Source organism: Ictidomys tridecemlineatus, chromosome 2 (assembly GCF_052094955.1).
Source record: "Ictidomys tridecemlineatus isolate mIctTri1 chromosome 2, mIctTri1.hap1, whole genome shotgun sequence".
Taxonomy (NCBI): Eukaryota; Metazoa; Chordata; class Mammalia; order Rodentia; family Sciuridae; genus Ictidomys; species Ictidomys tridecemlineatus.
The window spans coordinates 178,125,005-178,139,202 of record NC_135478.1 but is presented as its reverse complement, the minus strand read 5'-3'; the positions used below and the strand labels follow the sequence as shown (position 1 = coordinate 178,139,202).

The window sequence follows — 14,198 nt, the reverse complement described above, 5'->3', positions numbered from 1 at the left end:
CTAATTCAGGCCCTGATGGTTTGCATGTTATAGAAGGTAATAATAATAATGACCCCTTTGTGATCCCTTAACTGTTAGAAAGAAGGGTTATCCAATTTTATTCATGTAACAAGTAAATATTAAATATTATATATAATATACTCAAATCCAGAAACTAGATCCCAGGTGGCTGGAATATAAACCTTAACAAAACAGTTCTTTTCTTTTTAAAATTTGTTCTAATTCATTACATATGACAGTAGAATGCATTTTGATTGTGTTTTACATAAATAGAGTATGACTTCTCACTCTTCTGGTTGTACATGTTGAAAAATCACATCGGTTGTGTAATAATATAAATACATAGGGTAATAATGTCTGATTCATTCTGCTATCCTTCTTACCCATCCCTTCCCTTTACTCCCCTCTGCCTGATCCAAAGTGCCTCTATTTTTCCCTACCTCCCGCCTTACTGTGAATTAACATCCGTAAATCAGAGAAAATATTCGGCCTTTGGTTTTTTGGGATTGACTTATTTCACTTAGCATGATATTCTCCAGCTTCATCCATTTACCTGAAAATGCCATAATTTCAATTTTCTTTAAGGCTGAGTAATATTCCATTGTGTGTATATATACCACATTTTCTTTATCTATTCATCTGTTGAAGAGCATCTAGTTTGGTTCTATAGTTTAGCTATTGTGAATTGAGCTGCTATAAACCTCGATGTGACTGTGTCACTATAGTATGCTGATTTTTAAGTCCTTTGGGTATAAACCGAGGAGTGGGATAGCTGGGTCAAATGATGATCCATTCCAAGTTTTCTGAGGAATATCCATACCACTTTCTATAATGGTTGCACTAATTTGGAGTCCCACCAGCAATGTATGAGTTTTGACCTCAAAGAATTCCTAGGGTCAAGGACACTTAATACAAAATTATAAGTTTTCAAACTACACATTATAAAAGACATGTACAAGGGGCTGGGGATGTGGCTCAAGTGGTAGCGTGCTTGCGGGGCATGCGTGCAACCCAGGTTCGATCCTTAGCACCACATACAAAGATGTTGTGTCTGCCGAAAACTAAAAAATAAATATTAAAAAAAAATTCTCTCTCTCTCTCTTAAATAAATAAATGAATGAATGAATGAATGAATAAATAAATAAATAAATAAATAACATGTACAAAAGTATTCTGACATTTGTCCTGAATTTTACTGGTCATTGATCTTATTGTTACCTCCTAAACTTGAAACATATTGACAAATCAAGAAAGTTGTATGAAATTGAACACACATGAAGCATCAGTTCATGAGTGAATTTTGGAAGTATTCCTAAAATGAACTAAACTGGATGATATTTTTCTTTTAACCAGAGAGATTCATGTTTTTTTTTTGCAAGGAAATGGACATGTAAGAACTAAGGAAGGTTTTTTTTGTGTGTATGTGAGATTAATTATGAATTTCACAAAGTAAAATTCAACCTAATTTTCAAAGCAACAAAAATCTAATGTTTTTCATGAGCACAAGTTTATGTAAATAATGAGGAAGGGTTTATTTTGCTTTTTTTTGGTGGGGGTGGGGGGGTTACTGGGAATTATACTCAGGGGAACTAGGCCACTGAGCCACATTCTTAGCCCTATTTTGTATTTTATTTAGAAACAGGGTCTCACTGAGTTGCTTCGTGCCTCGACATTGCTGAGGCTGGATTTGAACTTGAAATTCTCTTGTCTCGGCCTTCTGAACAGCTGGGATTACAGGCATGTACACCCGGCTAATAATGAGGTTTTATGACCAAATGATCAAGTTCTTGAATGTAATGTCCCTGTCGTTTCACTGTTGATCAGAATTGAAAATGCCACCCATATGTGGCATTTTAAGACTGTGAGTGAAGGTAACCTTAAATGATTCTCGGTGGGTTTTTTTCAGATAAAAATAGTAAATGCCTCAGGGAGATAACTGTTTCATATTCTTTAAGGCAGAACAATCAACAATTTGCAATGGAAATTGTTGGCCATTCAAAATGCTGCAGGACAGTGATGATTTCTTCATGCAGAAGCAGGTAGTGCCAGGTAAGTACAAGAGAGGGTGTCATCAGCCACTGTGAAGTCTTGGACAGGCTGACAAAAAGAGACTCATTTCTCCTAAACTTGTAAAATTTTCAGAAATCAAGGAAGTTGTATGGAATATAATAGGCAAAAAGAACTTGTTCACATGTAAAATTTGGTAGCTAGAAAGTAGACATTTAAGAGCCAAGGAAGTCTTTAAAAGGCAGAGACTAGTCTTTCTTTCCTTCTCGAGTACCTCTAACGTGCCCCATGGCATGCCAGCCAGTGGTCATGCAGAAATGAATGTTACACAGTACTTGTCCTTGTCTCACTGTCTATTGGAGATAAGGGCACAAACAAATAGTTACAGCATTATGTCATATATGCTGTTTTGGGCTTTTACAAGGCGCTGGAAGAAACATTCATGTAAAAAGCCAGTTTAAGTGGAGTCTACAAAGATGAATATAGTTCATCAAGTTGATAAGGTCAAGGAGGGTCCATGTAGCAGAGAGAGAGAAAGTCATAAAAGTATAAAATATGTCACGTACAGGGAAAGAGCAAAGGGAAACCACGGAATCCTACTGAACAAGAGAATACTATAGGCCTGAAGCAGTGGTGCACACCTGTAATCCCAGCGGCTCCAGAGGCTGAGGCAGGAATATTGCAAGTTCAAAGCCAGTCTCAGCAATTCAGTGAAGCATTAAGCAAGTTAGTGAGATCCTGTCTCTAAATTTAAAAAGGGCTGGGGATTTGGCTCAGTGGGTAAGTGCCCCTGGGTTCAGTTACTGGTATTAAAAAAGAGAGAATGACACAGTCTAGGTTGTGCCTCTGAAATCTCCTTCTGTGGGTTTTAGGAAGGACTTGACAAGAGCGGTTGGAAGTTGGGATAGCGCCAGAGGGCACCTGCAGGCTCCAGATGTATAAGAGACACTGAACTAAGGAAGGCAGGGCAATGAGGCTGGAGCAATGAGGACATGACAGCTAGTTGCTAAGAAAGTAGAAATGGCAGGAACTAATGAGGGGGTCAGGGAATGAGTGCAGGAGAGGAGGTGTCCAGTGTTCCCAGGCTGCTTCATGGGCATGTAATATGTGCAGTTAGACTCAAGAGAGTCCTGTGGTAGGTTTAATGCTTTGCTATTACTGGCTTTACATTATTAATAACAAGGGGGCTATGGGCTGGGGCTGGGGCTCAGTGGTAGAGTGCTCGCCTAGCATGCATGAGAATTGGGTTCGATCCCCAGAGCCACATAAAGTAAAATAAAGGCATTGTATCCACCTATAACTAAGAAATTTTAAAAAAAGAAAAGAAAGAAAGAAAAGAAAAATGAAAGAAAATAAGGGGGGCTACCATTTGTCGCCTGCTAGTAATGTAGCCTGACTTTTCCCAGTTCATTCCCTGAGCTAAAGGATGAATCATGGCACTAATAACTGAAGTGGGAAACAGAAGAACTCATTTTGCTCTGTGTGGTGCAATGGAGAGATGAGTTCAATTTTATGTGAATATGAAGTACCCATGTGTCATTAATGTAGAGCTATTCAATAGCCTATTAGAAATTGCATGCAAATTCTGAACAAGGTACAGGCTAGAGATATAGATGCAGGGGTGGGAGACAAGGCCATTGGCGGACCTATTGGATGTGGATGAGCACGTGCAGAATGGAAAGAAAGAGACGGGAACTTTGGGAGCACCAATGCTTAAGAAATCAGAGAAGGACAAGAGAAATGGAAGAGTCAAAGTCCTACGGAAAAATTTTGGAATTCTGTTCTGAAAGTCACAAAGAAAGCAGTCTGAAGAAGGGAGCGATCATCTGAACCATATGCCACAAAGACATCAAACAGGACCAAAGTGGGACAAAGTCCATTGCACTGAGCAGTTAGAGGGACGTGGCCATTAACAAGAACAATGGTGGAGATGGAAGCTATACTACAACAGGAAGAAGGAGAAACCAGGAGGAAGCAGAGAACCTAAGTGGAGACTGTCCTGCCAAAAGCCCGAGTCTAATGTCAAAGGGAGGAGAGGAGTGGGGGACAGGAAACAGGCACGGCTTATTTTGTTTTTAAAATGAAAGGAAAATTGAACAAGTTTTAATGTAAAAGCACTGATCTCATGAGAGGAGGGTACAAAAGATGAACTCTCTAGGAGAGAAGTACAAAAGATGCAGGTGGGACTGGTGGTGACAAATTCATGGATAAAGTGGTCAGAAGGTAAGTGTTACACACATTCCACCCCCTACAAATACATTTGCAAATTATAGAAAAAAAAAAACCCTAAAATTTTCAGTAGTGTTAAATTTACTAAGAGTGTGGTGATCAGGAAGGCAGCCAAGCTTTTGAAGAGTATTAATGGCAAATAAACCTTTGCAAAGGGAGGGGACACTGACCAGGGACAGGTGGCAAGGAGGCTCAGGAAAGAGGTGAATGGTACTTGCAATTTGTGTGGATGAAAACTGTAAGACGAAACTTTGGTTCAGGGTATTAAAAAGCTGAACAAAGAAGAGAATTTTTCCCCCCATTTAATCTGTATAGACTCTCCATTGTATTAAAGCCTTCACAACAGCCAGGATTTTCTCAGTGCTGTCTGGGCTGCCCAGTTAGCACCCAAGATCTTAAGCATCATCAGAGACCAAAAATCTACTCAGGCTGCAATAGGGGCAATACTTACTTGGTGAATAATTAATACCTCATCAAGACCTGAGTCTCCTGCCTCCCTCAGATTAGTGAATGTTTATAAATTCGTAGGGTAGCTTTGTCTATGGTCTAATGATTAAACTTCCCTTGGCCCTATCTCATTGTAGCCAAGTTAAAAACTGACCATTTGGCTATGTAAACCCTTCACCTCCAGGACTGGAAAACAATCAAAATCTCCGGACTGGACTAACAACTAACTACATTCCCCTCATTTCAGGCACAACTGGTCAGAGAAGGACTAAACAAAGCTCAGACGTTGACTCCATCCATGGTAAAGGACATCAGAATTGGCTAATTCACAGCAGTAGGTTGGTCCCCAACCTCTTTTTCCTGTCCAACCGCTAGGAGATGGGTGAGCTTCTATTTAACCAGGCAGCTACACACAGTGCTGTTAAAGACCCTTCATTAGAGCCCCCTCCTCACCACTCCATTTGTATACCAAGGAGTTCCTCCCTAGAATTGTTAAGATTGTGCTGTACAGAAATTTTTAAGTGTGTCTCTCGTGAGAATGATCTCTAGCTTCCTGGCTGTGTATCAGTTCTTCCGCAGAGAGATGGAGAAAACAGGCCTTAACGATAGTGTCGCTCAAGAAATTACCTGAATTAGTGACAGTGTTTGGTAATAAGTAGGATTTTAAAAACAGAACGGATAATTCAGTGCCCTGACCACCTCGGTAGCACAGATTGTAAACATGTCCTGAATAAATGTGTGCCTATAAACAATATACAATGAATAGCATTTTCCTTTTTCACATGAAGACATTGAAGATGTGCCCATCTCAGACCCTGGGGGCTGTGGGTATGTGTGTGTGTGTGGTGGGGAGGAGGGGTGGGATTCACATTCCAAACAACAAACCCGACAAGTTGACCCTCTTTCTAAGGGGTAACCAGCCTTCCCCCAGCGCCTGTGCAAGAGTTTGTAGCCTTGGGCACCTTTTCATGACTCACTTCTTACAAAAAAGTCCAGGTAGGTCCCAACCGATTCCCCTCGCTGGGTGATCTGAGCACCTATCTCTGAAACCAGCCCAAACGCATCCCACCCTCACACGGGCCGAGGACGCGCACTGGTGGTGGCCCACCATCCCACACTGCAAACTGGAGGCACCAAAACCCAGCAGCAGCCCTAGAAGCTGCCTTAAAACAAAAGAAGCGCCCTGGGGGGGTGGGACCGGGACCTCACCCCCTCCTCGCGGAGTTGCAGCCGCCCGCCCCCTCAGCCCCTGCTCTCATTTGCGCATGAGCAGAGGCGCCTCCCTGGGTTCCTCCCAAGGCTAAACTTTCTAATTCCCTTCTTTGGGCTCGGGGGCTGCCAGGACCGGCAGGAACGCTCGCACAGTGGGGTGAGAAGAACAAAGTGACTGCATGATTTTTCCCCTCCTCTCTCCAACCCATCTCCTTCTTCCTTGAGAGCGATAGGAAATGGAAGTGCCCTTCTCCTTTCCCTGAATATTCGCCTTTTTCCCCACCCTCCACCTCTCCAGAAACGAAGACGCGAAGAAGAAAAGGCAGGCAGTTTGGCTGGGGTGTTTCCCTTCCTCGGCGGTGTCCCCTCGGCTGTAGGAACTGGATATGGGGCTGCTCCAGGTGTTCGCCTTCAGTTTCTTAGGTAATTCTGAGAAGCGGTGGGGAGAGGGGTGGCGCTTGGGCATGGGGAAGGGAAACCCCAAAGCGGTTTGTCCTCGCTTCGAAGGTAGCCTAGGGGACCGGGAGCAGGTCTGGTTGGAAATTACCTCCCTGGGATTAAATGCCACCACCTTCACCTCGGTGGTGGTTGGGGACGGCGCATGCGAAGAGCTGCGGACCCGCATCCCCCGGCTCTGCGCCCAGAGCTCCCGCCCCTGCTGCTCCGGAGGAGGCACCTTCGGCCAATTCATTTTACCCATTAGGAAAGGCAGGCTTCCTAGGGTGGCGGGGGTGGCCGTGGAGGATCTGCGAAAAACTCAGTTACCCAGGAAAGTGCCTGGGCCGAGTGTAGGTATCGTCCAGTGAACTGATTTGGGGCCATGTGGCTTTAATTAACCATCGCTGTTTGTCTCTGGGTGGCACCAGAAACAGCTGGACTAGATGGTTTTTCGAAATGGCGAAACATTGAGGCCACTTCAGATCTGCAGAAACGAAAGATTTGCCCTTTGCGTGAGGAAGCGGCATCTGCTACAAGCTCCTAGTCCCCCCCCACTGAATCACCAGAGACCCCCGCGTGCATGCGCACATGCTTTAACCCCCCCACCCTGGCTCATTTCCACGCGCCCAAATTTCCACGCACACATACTGAGGAGGCGCGCCGCACTGCCATGTGCGCGCGGGTGTGCAGCGCGTGTCCGCTAGCCTCCCTGAGCCTCGGTTTAGGCACGTCCAAGTGGCAGGTCAGCACATCCACCTTTTGTGATGGGGGTTTGCGCCCCTGGGGTGGATCAGGATGGGCGCAAACTGTGGGATGGGTTTTCCAGGAGTGATGCCTTCAGCTGCTGCTAGACTGACCTGATGACGTGTGTAGGTTTCTTTCTGCGTTTTTTTTTCTCCAGACCCTGCCTTTCCAGCCTCTTCGCTTATCGCTCCATTGTGTTTTTTCTGTGTATTCTGCTTTCTTCTGAATTGGCAGTGTCCCCGCCTCCTGTTTTTTCTTTTTCTGGGGCCTATTCCCTGCTTGTGCCCCCCCAACCATGTAGCTTGCTCTTCCTGTAGCCTTGTGCGGAACCCGAGTGCGCACTCAAGAACCGGAGTTCAGCTATGGTTGCGCTGAAGGCAGCTGTTACCCCGCCACCGGTGACCTTCTCATAGGCCGAGCTCAGAAGCTCTCAGTGACCTCCACGTGCGGACTGCACAAACCGGAACCCTACTGTATTGTCAGCCACCTACAGGTGAGGAACGACCACCTCGTGCCTGCACCTCCTCCAGACCTGACCTAAGGGGCAGGCGCAGGGGACTCCGCATTCTGCCAGCAATCCAGATAGGAAGTGCAGCCAGCCGGGGGAGTCCTGAGATTAGGCTAGTCGCTCTCGCCCCCACCTCAGTTTTCACAGTTGCATCCGCCAAACATTTCCTGCCACTACCACAATCGGTATGAAAAGCCAGGACTGCAGACAGATCTGGCCTTTGCCAGGGGCTCCAAAACGTTTTTTTTTTTTTTCATCTTTTATTTGGAAATGTGCATTAAAATGGTTTATCCTCTTATATACTGAGCAGTAATCTTGGGTTTTCCCCCTCATCTTTCATTCACACACACAATAAAAAGGGTATTCAAAGCACTGCTGCCTTGCAAGGTGATTCCAGTCACTGAATCCATTTTTATTTCTTGGTTTGGTCCTCTGCCCACTTACCTCCATTAGATATTAGGATCCTATTCAGAATGCCCTGGTTGCCATGGTACCCTGAAAGTAGAGGACCAAAATTTTTAATGGCAAGGTGTTACCTGTTTCTAAGAGTGAACCCAGATTTTAAACTTCAGAGGTCATGTATATATAAAGTCAGAACTAATTTAAAAGACAAAGCATAAATTACCCAGAATTTGGATCCTTTTCCTTGATTCTTAAAAAAAAAAAAAAAGGCCTTATATCTCTGGTCTCTAACAATATCAAAAGATGTTAGTCTCACATGTAGGGTGAGTTCCATGGTAATTGCTCAGATCCTGGTCAGGCCACCCACCTGTGTATCTGCCCTTCAGTAAGAGCACACTGTGTCCTGCACTTTGCACAGCAGATGCCTCAAAGTAGAGACACATTTACAAAGCAGAAAGCTCATTCTGGAGACCTGATAAATTAAACTGAAGGAATGTGGTAAAGTGACTTCCACTTATTTGCTTCCAGGTTTATACAGAGATGTCTAGACTGCTTCCTCCTGATTAGAAGGGAGGCTATAATTAAACTTTTTTTTTTTTTTTAAAGTTCTGGTAATTGTTTGTCAGTACTAGTTTCCTTGACTACAAGTTAATGAAGGCAGTTGATGTTACTTTTTCTAATATTAGCATTTAAATTTTACCTAAACCGTTGTGCTGACGTTTACTTCAGAGGCCAGGACATCCTGTAAATGAATCACCAGAGTCTGAAATCAGCTTCAACCAGAATGAGAATCTGTCTGCTTGTCTTAAAAGCAAGTAGAGCCAGACTCTCTAGTTTATAGGATTAGCCATGAAATTGTAGAGTGCTTTTCACAGACAATGGGGTCGAAAAGGGAATAGGCATGCACTTTAAAAAAAAAATTTTTTTTGGGTGCTGAGGATCAAACCCAGGGCCTTGTAAATGCTAGGCAAGTGCTTTATATCCTCAAGCACTTTCCCCAAAACACTTAGTGGGTGTAGAAATTAAGGGAGAAAGCTTTTGTTCCTGGTCCTCATATATCCCTAACTTTGGGTCTCTATTATTGTTATTTATTTATTGGTTAATACATTTTGCCAATCCTCAGATTCTTTGGGGAAGAAGGTAATGACTAAATAAATACGAATGTAAAAGTATAGTCAGTCATTTTGGGCCTTGTAAGAATACTGTCCTGAACCACAGTATATTTGTGAGATAGATATACGTCAGTCTCTTTATATTTCCGTCTTTCGGTCATTTTCAGACTTGAGAATAATCTGCACTTCAGAAAATGTAGGTACAGAGCAAAGGTCCAAATGGAAAGGGAAACTAGTAAACTTTGTTGTTCATGATCCACTCTATTACCATGCAAAGACAATTGGGTATTCTTGTGGCCCTATGGCCCATTTGTCTGTGGCTGCCATCTTAGGGAGAAAGAAAATCAGAGAAATTCACATCTCCTCTAAAACAAGATCATCTTCATTCCAGTTCGCATTCGTTTGTGAGTTCTTTGAATTAGCCCCCATTTATAGAGGTCCAGTGGGGCAGGACAACCTGGTCCCCACCTCTCCAGCTATTCTGGGCAGTTTGCAGGTTAGCCTGTGAGCCCACTGCCAAGCTGCTTGCTCAAACAAAGTAGAAGCTAAGAAATCTTGTTCTGTAGATCCCAAAGCTTCTCAAAATACTTCTGCCTAACACTTGGTTTCTGCCTTATTTAGGTTTTAGAAAATCAGGCCAAATGAATTGTTCTTTTTCTTTTGTTTTCTCATTTCTAGTTTGCTTTATGTCAGCAAAAACTCTTAATACCTCTTCTTCATTTTCCTTTAGACTAAGCTTCTCCAGCAATTTACTGAGATTAAGGTTTAAGCCTAGAAATTTGATTTTGATTAAATTAGTAGCTTATGAAGACAAAGCCCTCTTTTTACTTTTGACCTTGAATTTGCAAGAAAGGAGAAAATTATTTTCAATAGTATTTTAGACTCAATAACTTAAAAATGTGAGAGTCATTTAAGAAATTTTTGCTTATTCATCTTTTTTGAAGCTATAAGGGTTTGATTTTTGTATTGTGAGCTTAATGGGTTTTTTGTTGTGGTGGTGGCTAGTTTTTTGTTTTGTTTTAATGAGATTGCTTCCTAGACTCATGAAACTACTTGTTTACAGGAGGACAAAAAATGCTTTATATGTGATTCCCAAGATCCTTATCATGAGACCCTCAATCCTGACAGCCATCTCATTGAAAATGTGGTCACTACATTTGCTCCAAACCGCCTCAAGATTTGGTGGCAATCCGAAAATGGTATGTGGTTGATGTGGGAACAAGTTCCATGGGTGTGATTGGTAACATGCATGGGGTTTACAGGCTCCTGGTATTTGTAATTACTATTGGCTTTTCTGTCCTGTAATTATGGCCTCTAACAGATATACTGCCTGCAGCAATGACTTTTCTTGGTAAAATCTGACCCTTCTTTCTGAAGCAGACAGCTCAGAAGAAAGTGATATCTCATGCTGGACCACAGGAATATGCCATCGTCCTCACCCAAGGAATCCCTTAGGGAATGAGTTTGTGTCAGGGGCAGTCACGGGAGGGTGTGTGAAGAGCTCCATATTCCTCAGGCTCTCTTGTTGCAAAATATATAGAGACTGACATATATCTATCTGACAAATAGACTTTGGTTCAGGACAATATTCTTATTCTTCCACAGAACATAGCTTTCATTTTTATCAGCCCCAAAGGAAAGGGGTTGATAAAATCAGAGATCCTCCCCAACCTTCTTTCCAGCTACAGAAAATTTCATAATAGTAATGCTGTTAAATAATAATAGTGATATAATTATAAGAGTTCATCAATATGGATATGACCCTAAGTTAAACCATTTCCCAATAATTGTGTAAATCTACTCCCTTTTTTTCCTTTGCCTTTTGGGTTTTGACTTATTAAATTCATCAAATATGATGCCCTTTTTGCTAAGAAACTAAGGTCACATGAGTATGACATTTGTTAAATGTTGAAATTTAGGGAATAAAGGTAAAATCAGTGTGTTAATTAACAATGTACTATTAGATCTTTTTATTAAAATTTTATGGAAAAGGACCCTCAAAGAAGTGAACAGAAGTCTGACATAAAGGGGCTGGATACAACTAAATTTCTTTAGCATAGGCCTATACCTAGAGAGCTTTGGATATGTGCACTTGTTTATCATCCAATAATACAGGAACTCCCTTAATTTAATATTTTCCATGTCATTCACTATTAAATTGCAAAAGTTTCTAGAAGACTTTTTCTAGGGAGGGTTAGTTGTTCAGGGGTTGGCCTTGGGAACTATTGGTTACAAATTTGAGACCAATCCTCAGAAAGTATGCATAATTTAGGTTCATTCTTAAAGAATTAACAATTCCTATAGGAAAATATTTTGGTTGACAGTTCAATGTGACAAACGTTGCTATAAATGTGAGTCACAGAGGATTTCTGAAATAGCCTGGAGTGTATTACAAGCAGGGGCAAGAGTGTATCCTGACCTTCCACATTCTTCTAGTGAAATGGAAAGACAATTAAAAGTGTACCTGGACAATAGGAGCAAGACTGTCTCTGTTTTATTAGTAAAATTGCTTTTCAGGTGATAGAGTTCCTAGGGAAGGTTTTTCTTAGTTATATCTGGAGTTGATCCATTTCTACAGCTTTGAATTTTTGCAACAAGAGAGTCCAAATGCCAGAAAGATTTTCCAAACAGAGGGGCTTGAGTTCTCTGTCACAAAGATTAGATGAGATTAGACAGATGGAACTGGGCCTTTAGAAAGTCAGACTGATTGTTACTATACCCTAACATCTCTCTGTTGTCTGATAGCTCACAATTAAAGTCTTTCTCTCTGAATGTGACTTTATCTATTTTCTGTGTGTTTTGTGTGAGTTGTGCTTATGCATGGTGATATTTAAATCAGCAGTGCTCAGGCCAAGAGATGGGCCTGGAACATACAGCTACTTTTAACTGACCCTTAATGGTAATCTGTTCCTAGATCTGAAAAATCAAATGCCCTATAGAAGAATGATCTTGTTTCTATTCTCCATGGATCTTTCTTCTCATATTAAAACTCAAAAACAGATCATCAGAAAAAAAAAAAAATACCATAGTGCTTTATCAGGCTATAAATCTAAATGGAATGTGTGCTTTGGGGACACACACTGTGGTATGTGTTCTTACATTACATGTAAGAATGTCTTATGGGGCTGGTCTTGTTTTGTACTTTATTTCATTATCTCTTAATTCTGAACAAATATCCCAGATTTTTAAAAGCCTGGAAAAGGAGAGAAGTAAAACCACCTTAGCTTACATTTCACTCAGGAATAAGTGTTCAGAGTAGTTTTGTAATATGTTTCTTTTTTATAAGTTAGATAAGTTTCGTTAGTATGATTATAGTGTTTTTCTTTAACATTCCAACTAACTCATATCCGTTCCAGTGACCACTTTTTCCCCTCAATCGACTTGGCAGTTTTCCAGCAGGAGAGTTTATTTCAAAAGATCCCACTGATTTCCTGAAAATACAACCAGTCTGTGACATGATTCATTCCGACACATTCCTGTCTTCCTGCGTTTAAGAGTTCTTTCTTTTACTCTGGAAGATGGCCCCCAAAGGCTCCCTCCAATCTGGAAATATGGAAAAGTCTCCTTGACCAAACAGGCAGGCTAGAGGGCTTAGGGTTGGGGGAGGTGCTTCCCATCCCTGGGATTCCAGTGGCCTTTTTAGTGTGTTCAAGTGGGACTGACTGACCTTCAGGGCACAGTGCAAAGGCTCATTTGTTTGCTCAGGCTTTCCCCTGAAAGGGAAGATGTTAGTATTTGTTCTGGGCCAGTTTATTTACTTGACTGATTCTTTGTCTCTTTAGCATTGTTTTTCGGCTGTGGAAATGGATCCAAAGTTTGCCCCCACTGGGACAGATTTTTCTAAGTTGGCATAAACTAATATATGCACAAGATTTATTTATTTTCTTTGCTGTCCCATACAGAAAAAAGAGTATTTGTATTTTATTAAAGGAGGATTGAGTTCCTTTGCTTCATACTGCAAGCTGACCCCCTACTGTGTACAGGAAGTGCCCCCTTCCTTTCTGAGAATTGCTTGGCTTTGTGGATTGGGGCATGTTTCATGTCTTCATGGGCAAGAAATGTCTTTCTTGACAGCACTGAGAGGCACCCTGCCAGATGTCTTGTTCCTGTGAGCAGATTGAGTAAGTTGAGTTCCAGAATGATTTGTGGAAAACTGAAGACCCATTCTGGCCTGTGCTTCTTTACCTAAATAAGTACAGAGGATTAACGTTAATATCTTCAGCTTCGGCATAAGTTGGAAGGCAAAGAGGATTTCTCCAAGGAGCCGAAGGGTAGTTTAAGAAAATAGTCTTAAGTAGTTGTTCAGAGATGTCCCCATCGCCTTACCATTTCCTTCTTTATTTTTTAAAATTCTCTGATAGGTGTGGAAAATGTAACTATCCAACTGGATTTGGAAGCAGAATTCCATTTTACTCATCTCATAATGACTTTCAAGGTAAGAAATCTATAATTTTCTTTCAAATGACACGTGCGAGTACTGTGTAATCTCCCCTTTCAAAACAAATGTCCTTGTGAGTTGGCCCAAGTGGAATTTTTGTTGCCCTAAGTTGGGATCATCGAGTAATTTTTAAAACATGGGCATGAATAATGACCATTAACAAATACTCTGTCTTCATGGCCATAAGTAGAAAGAGCTTCTATTCTAAGGTAATTCAACTGTAAACTTTTAATTAGATATCTCTCTAACTCTCCGTAGAGAGGCAGCATTGACTTACTCCCAAACCACAATAAAACATCTGGACATAAATCTTTGATCCCATGTGTTTGTTTTAAGGCTGAGTCTTGGTAGCTGAAAAGGAAGTGTATTATCTTTAGTTTTCAAGGTTTTGCAAAATTCGTGGGAATAGTTTTACAGTTCCTTAAGAAATGTGTGTGCCTTCTTAAATGTAGATTTTTCTCATCGTTTTTCTTTTCAAGATGTAAAATGACTCCAGGACTAGGGAATGTCTCTGCACAAAGTCCCTTTGTTTCTTCTCAAGCAGCTGCCTGGAAATGACAGACTCCACATGGCTTAAAGTACACGTTGGCGCACATAAAACTCATAATTTGCTTTTTGCTTCCCAGATTAAAATCGCTTTTGAACAGTTTGCAGTTGGAGT

General features: G+C 41.6%; 1 protein-coding gene across 1 annotated transcript in view; it reads left to right on the top strand.

The window, feature by feature from the left end:
* The first annotated feature begins 5,894 nt into the window (after positions 1–5,894).
* Lamb1 (laminin subunit beta 1) overlaps positions 5,895–14,198 on the top strand; it is a 68,047-nt gene continuing 59,743 nt past the window's right edge. The window contains exons 1-5 of the mRNA XM_005319439.5: positions 5,895–6,052; positions 6,194–6,318; positions 7,395–7,570; positions 10,163–10,298; positions 13,461–13,534. Coding sequence (XP_005319496.2) covers positions 6,282–6,318; positions 7,395–7,570; positions 10,163–10,298; positions 13,461–13,534 — 423 coding nt within the window. The 5' untranslated portion in view covers positions 5,895–6,052; positions 6,194–6,281. The remainder of the gene's footprint in view (positions 6,053–6,193; positions 6,319–7,394; positions 7,571–10,162; positions 10,299–13,460; positions 13,535–14,198) is intronic.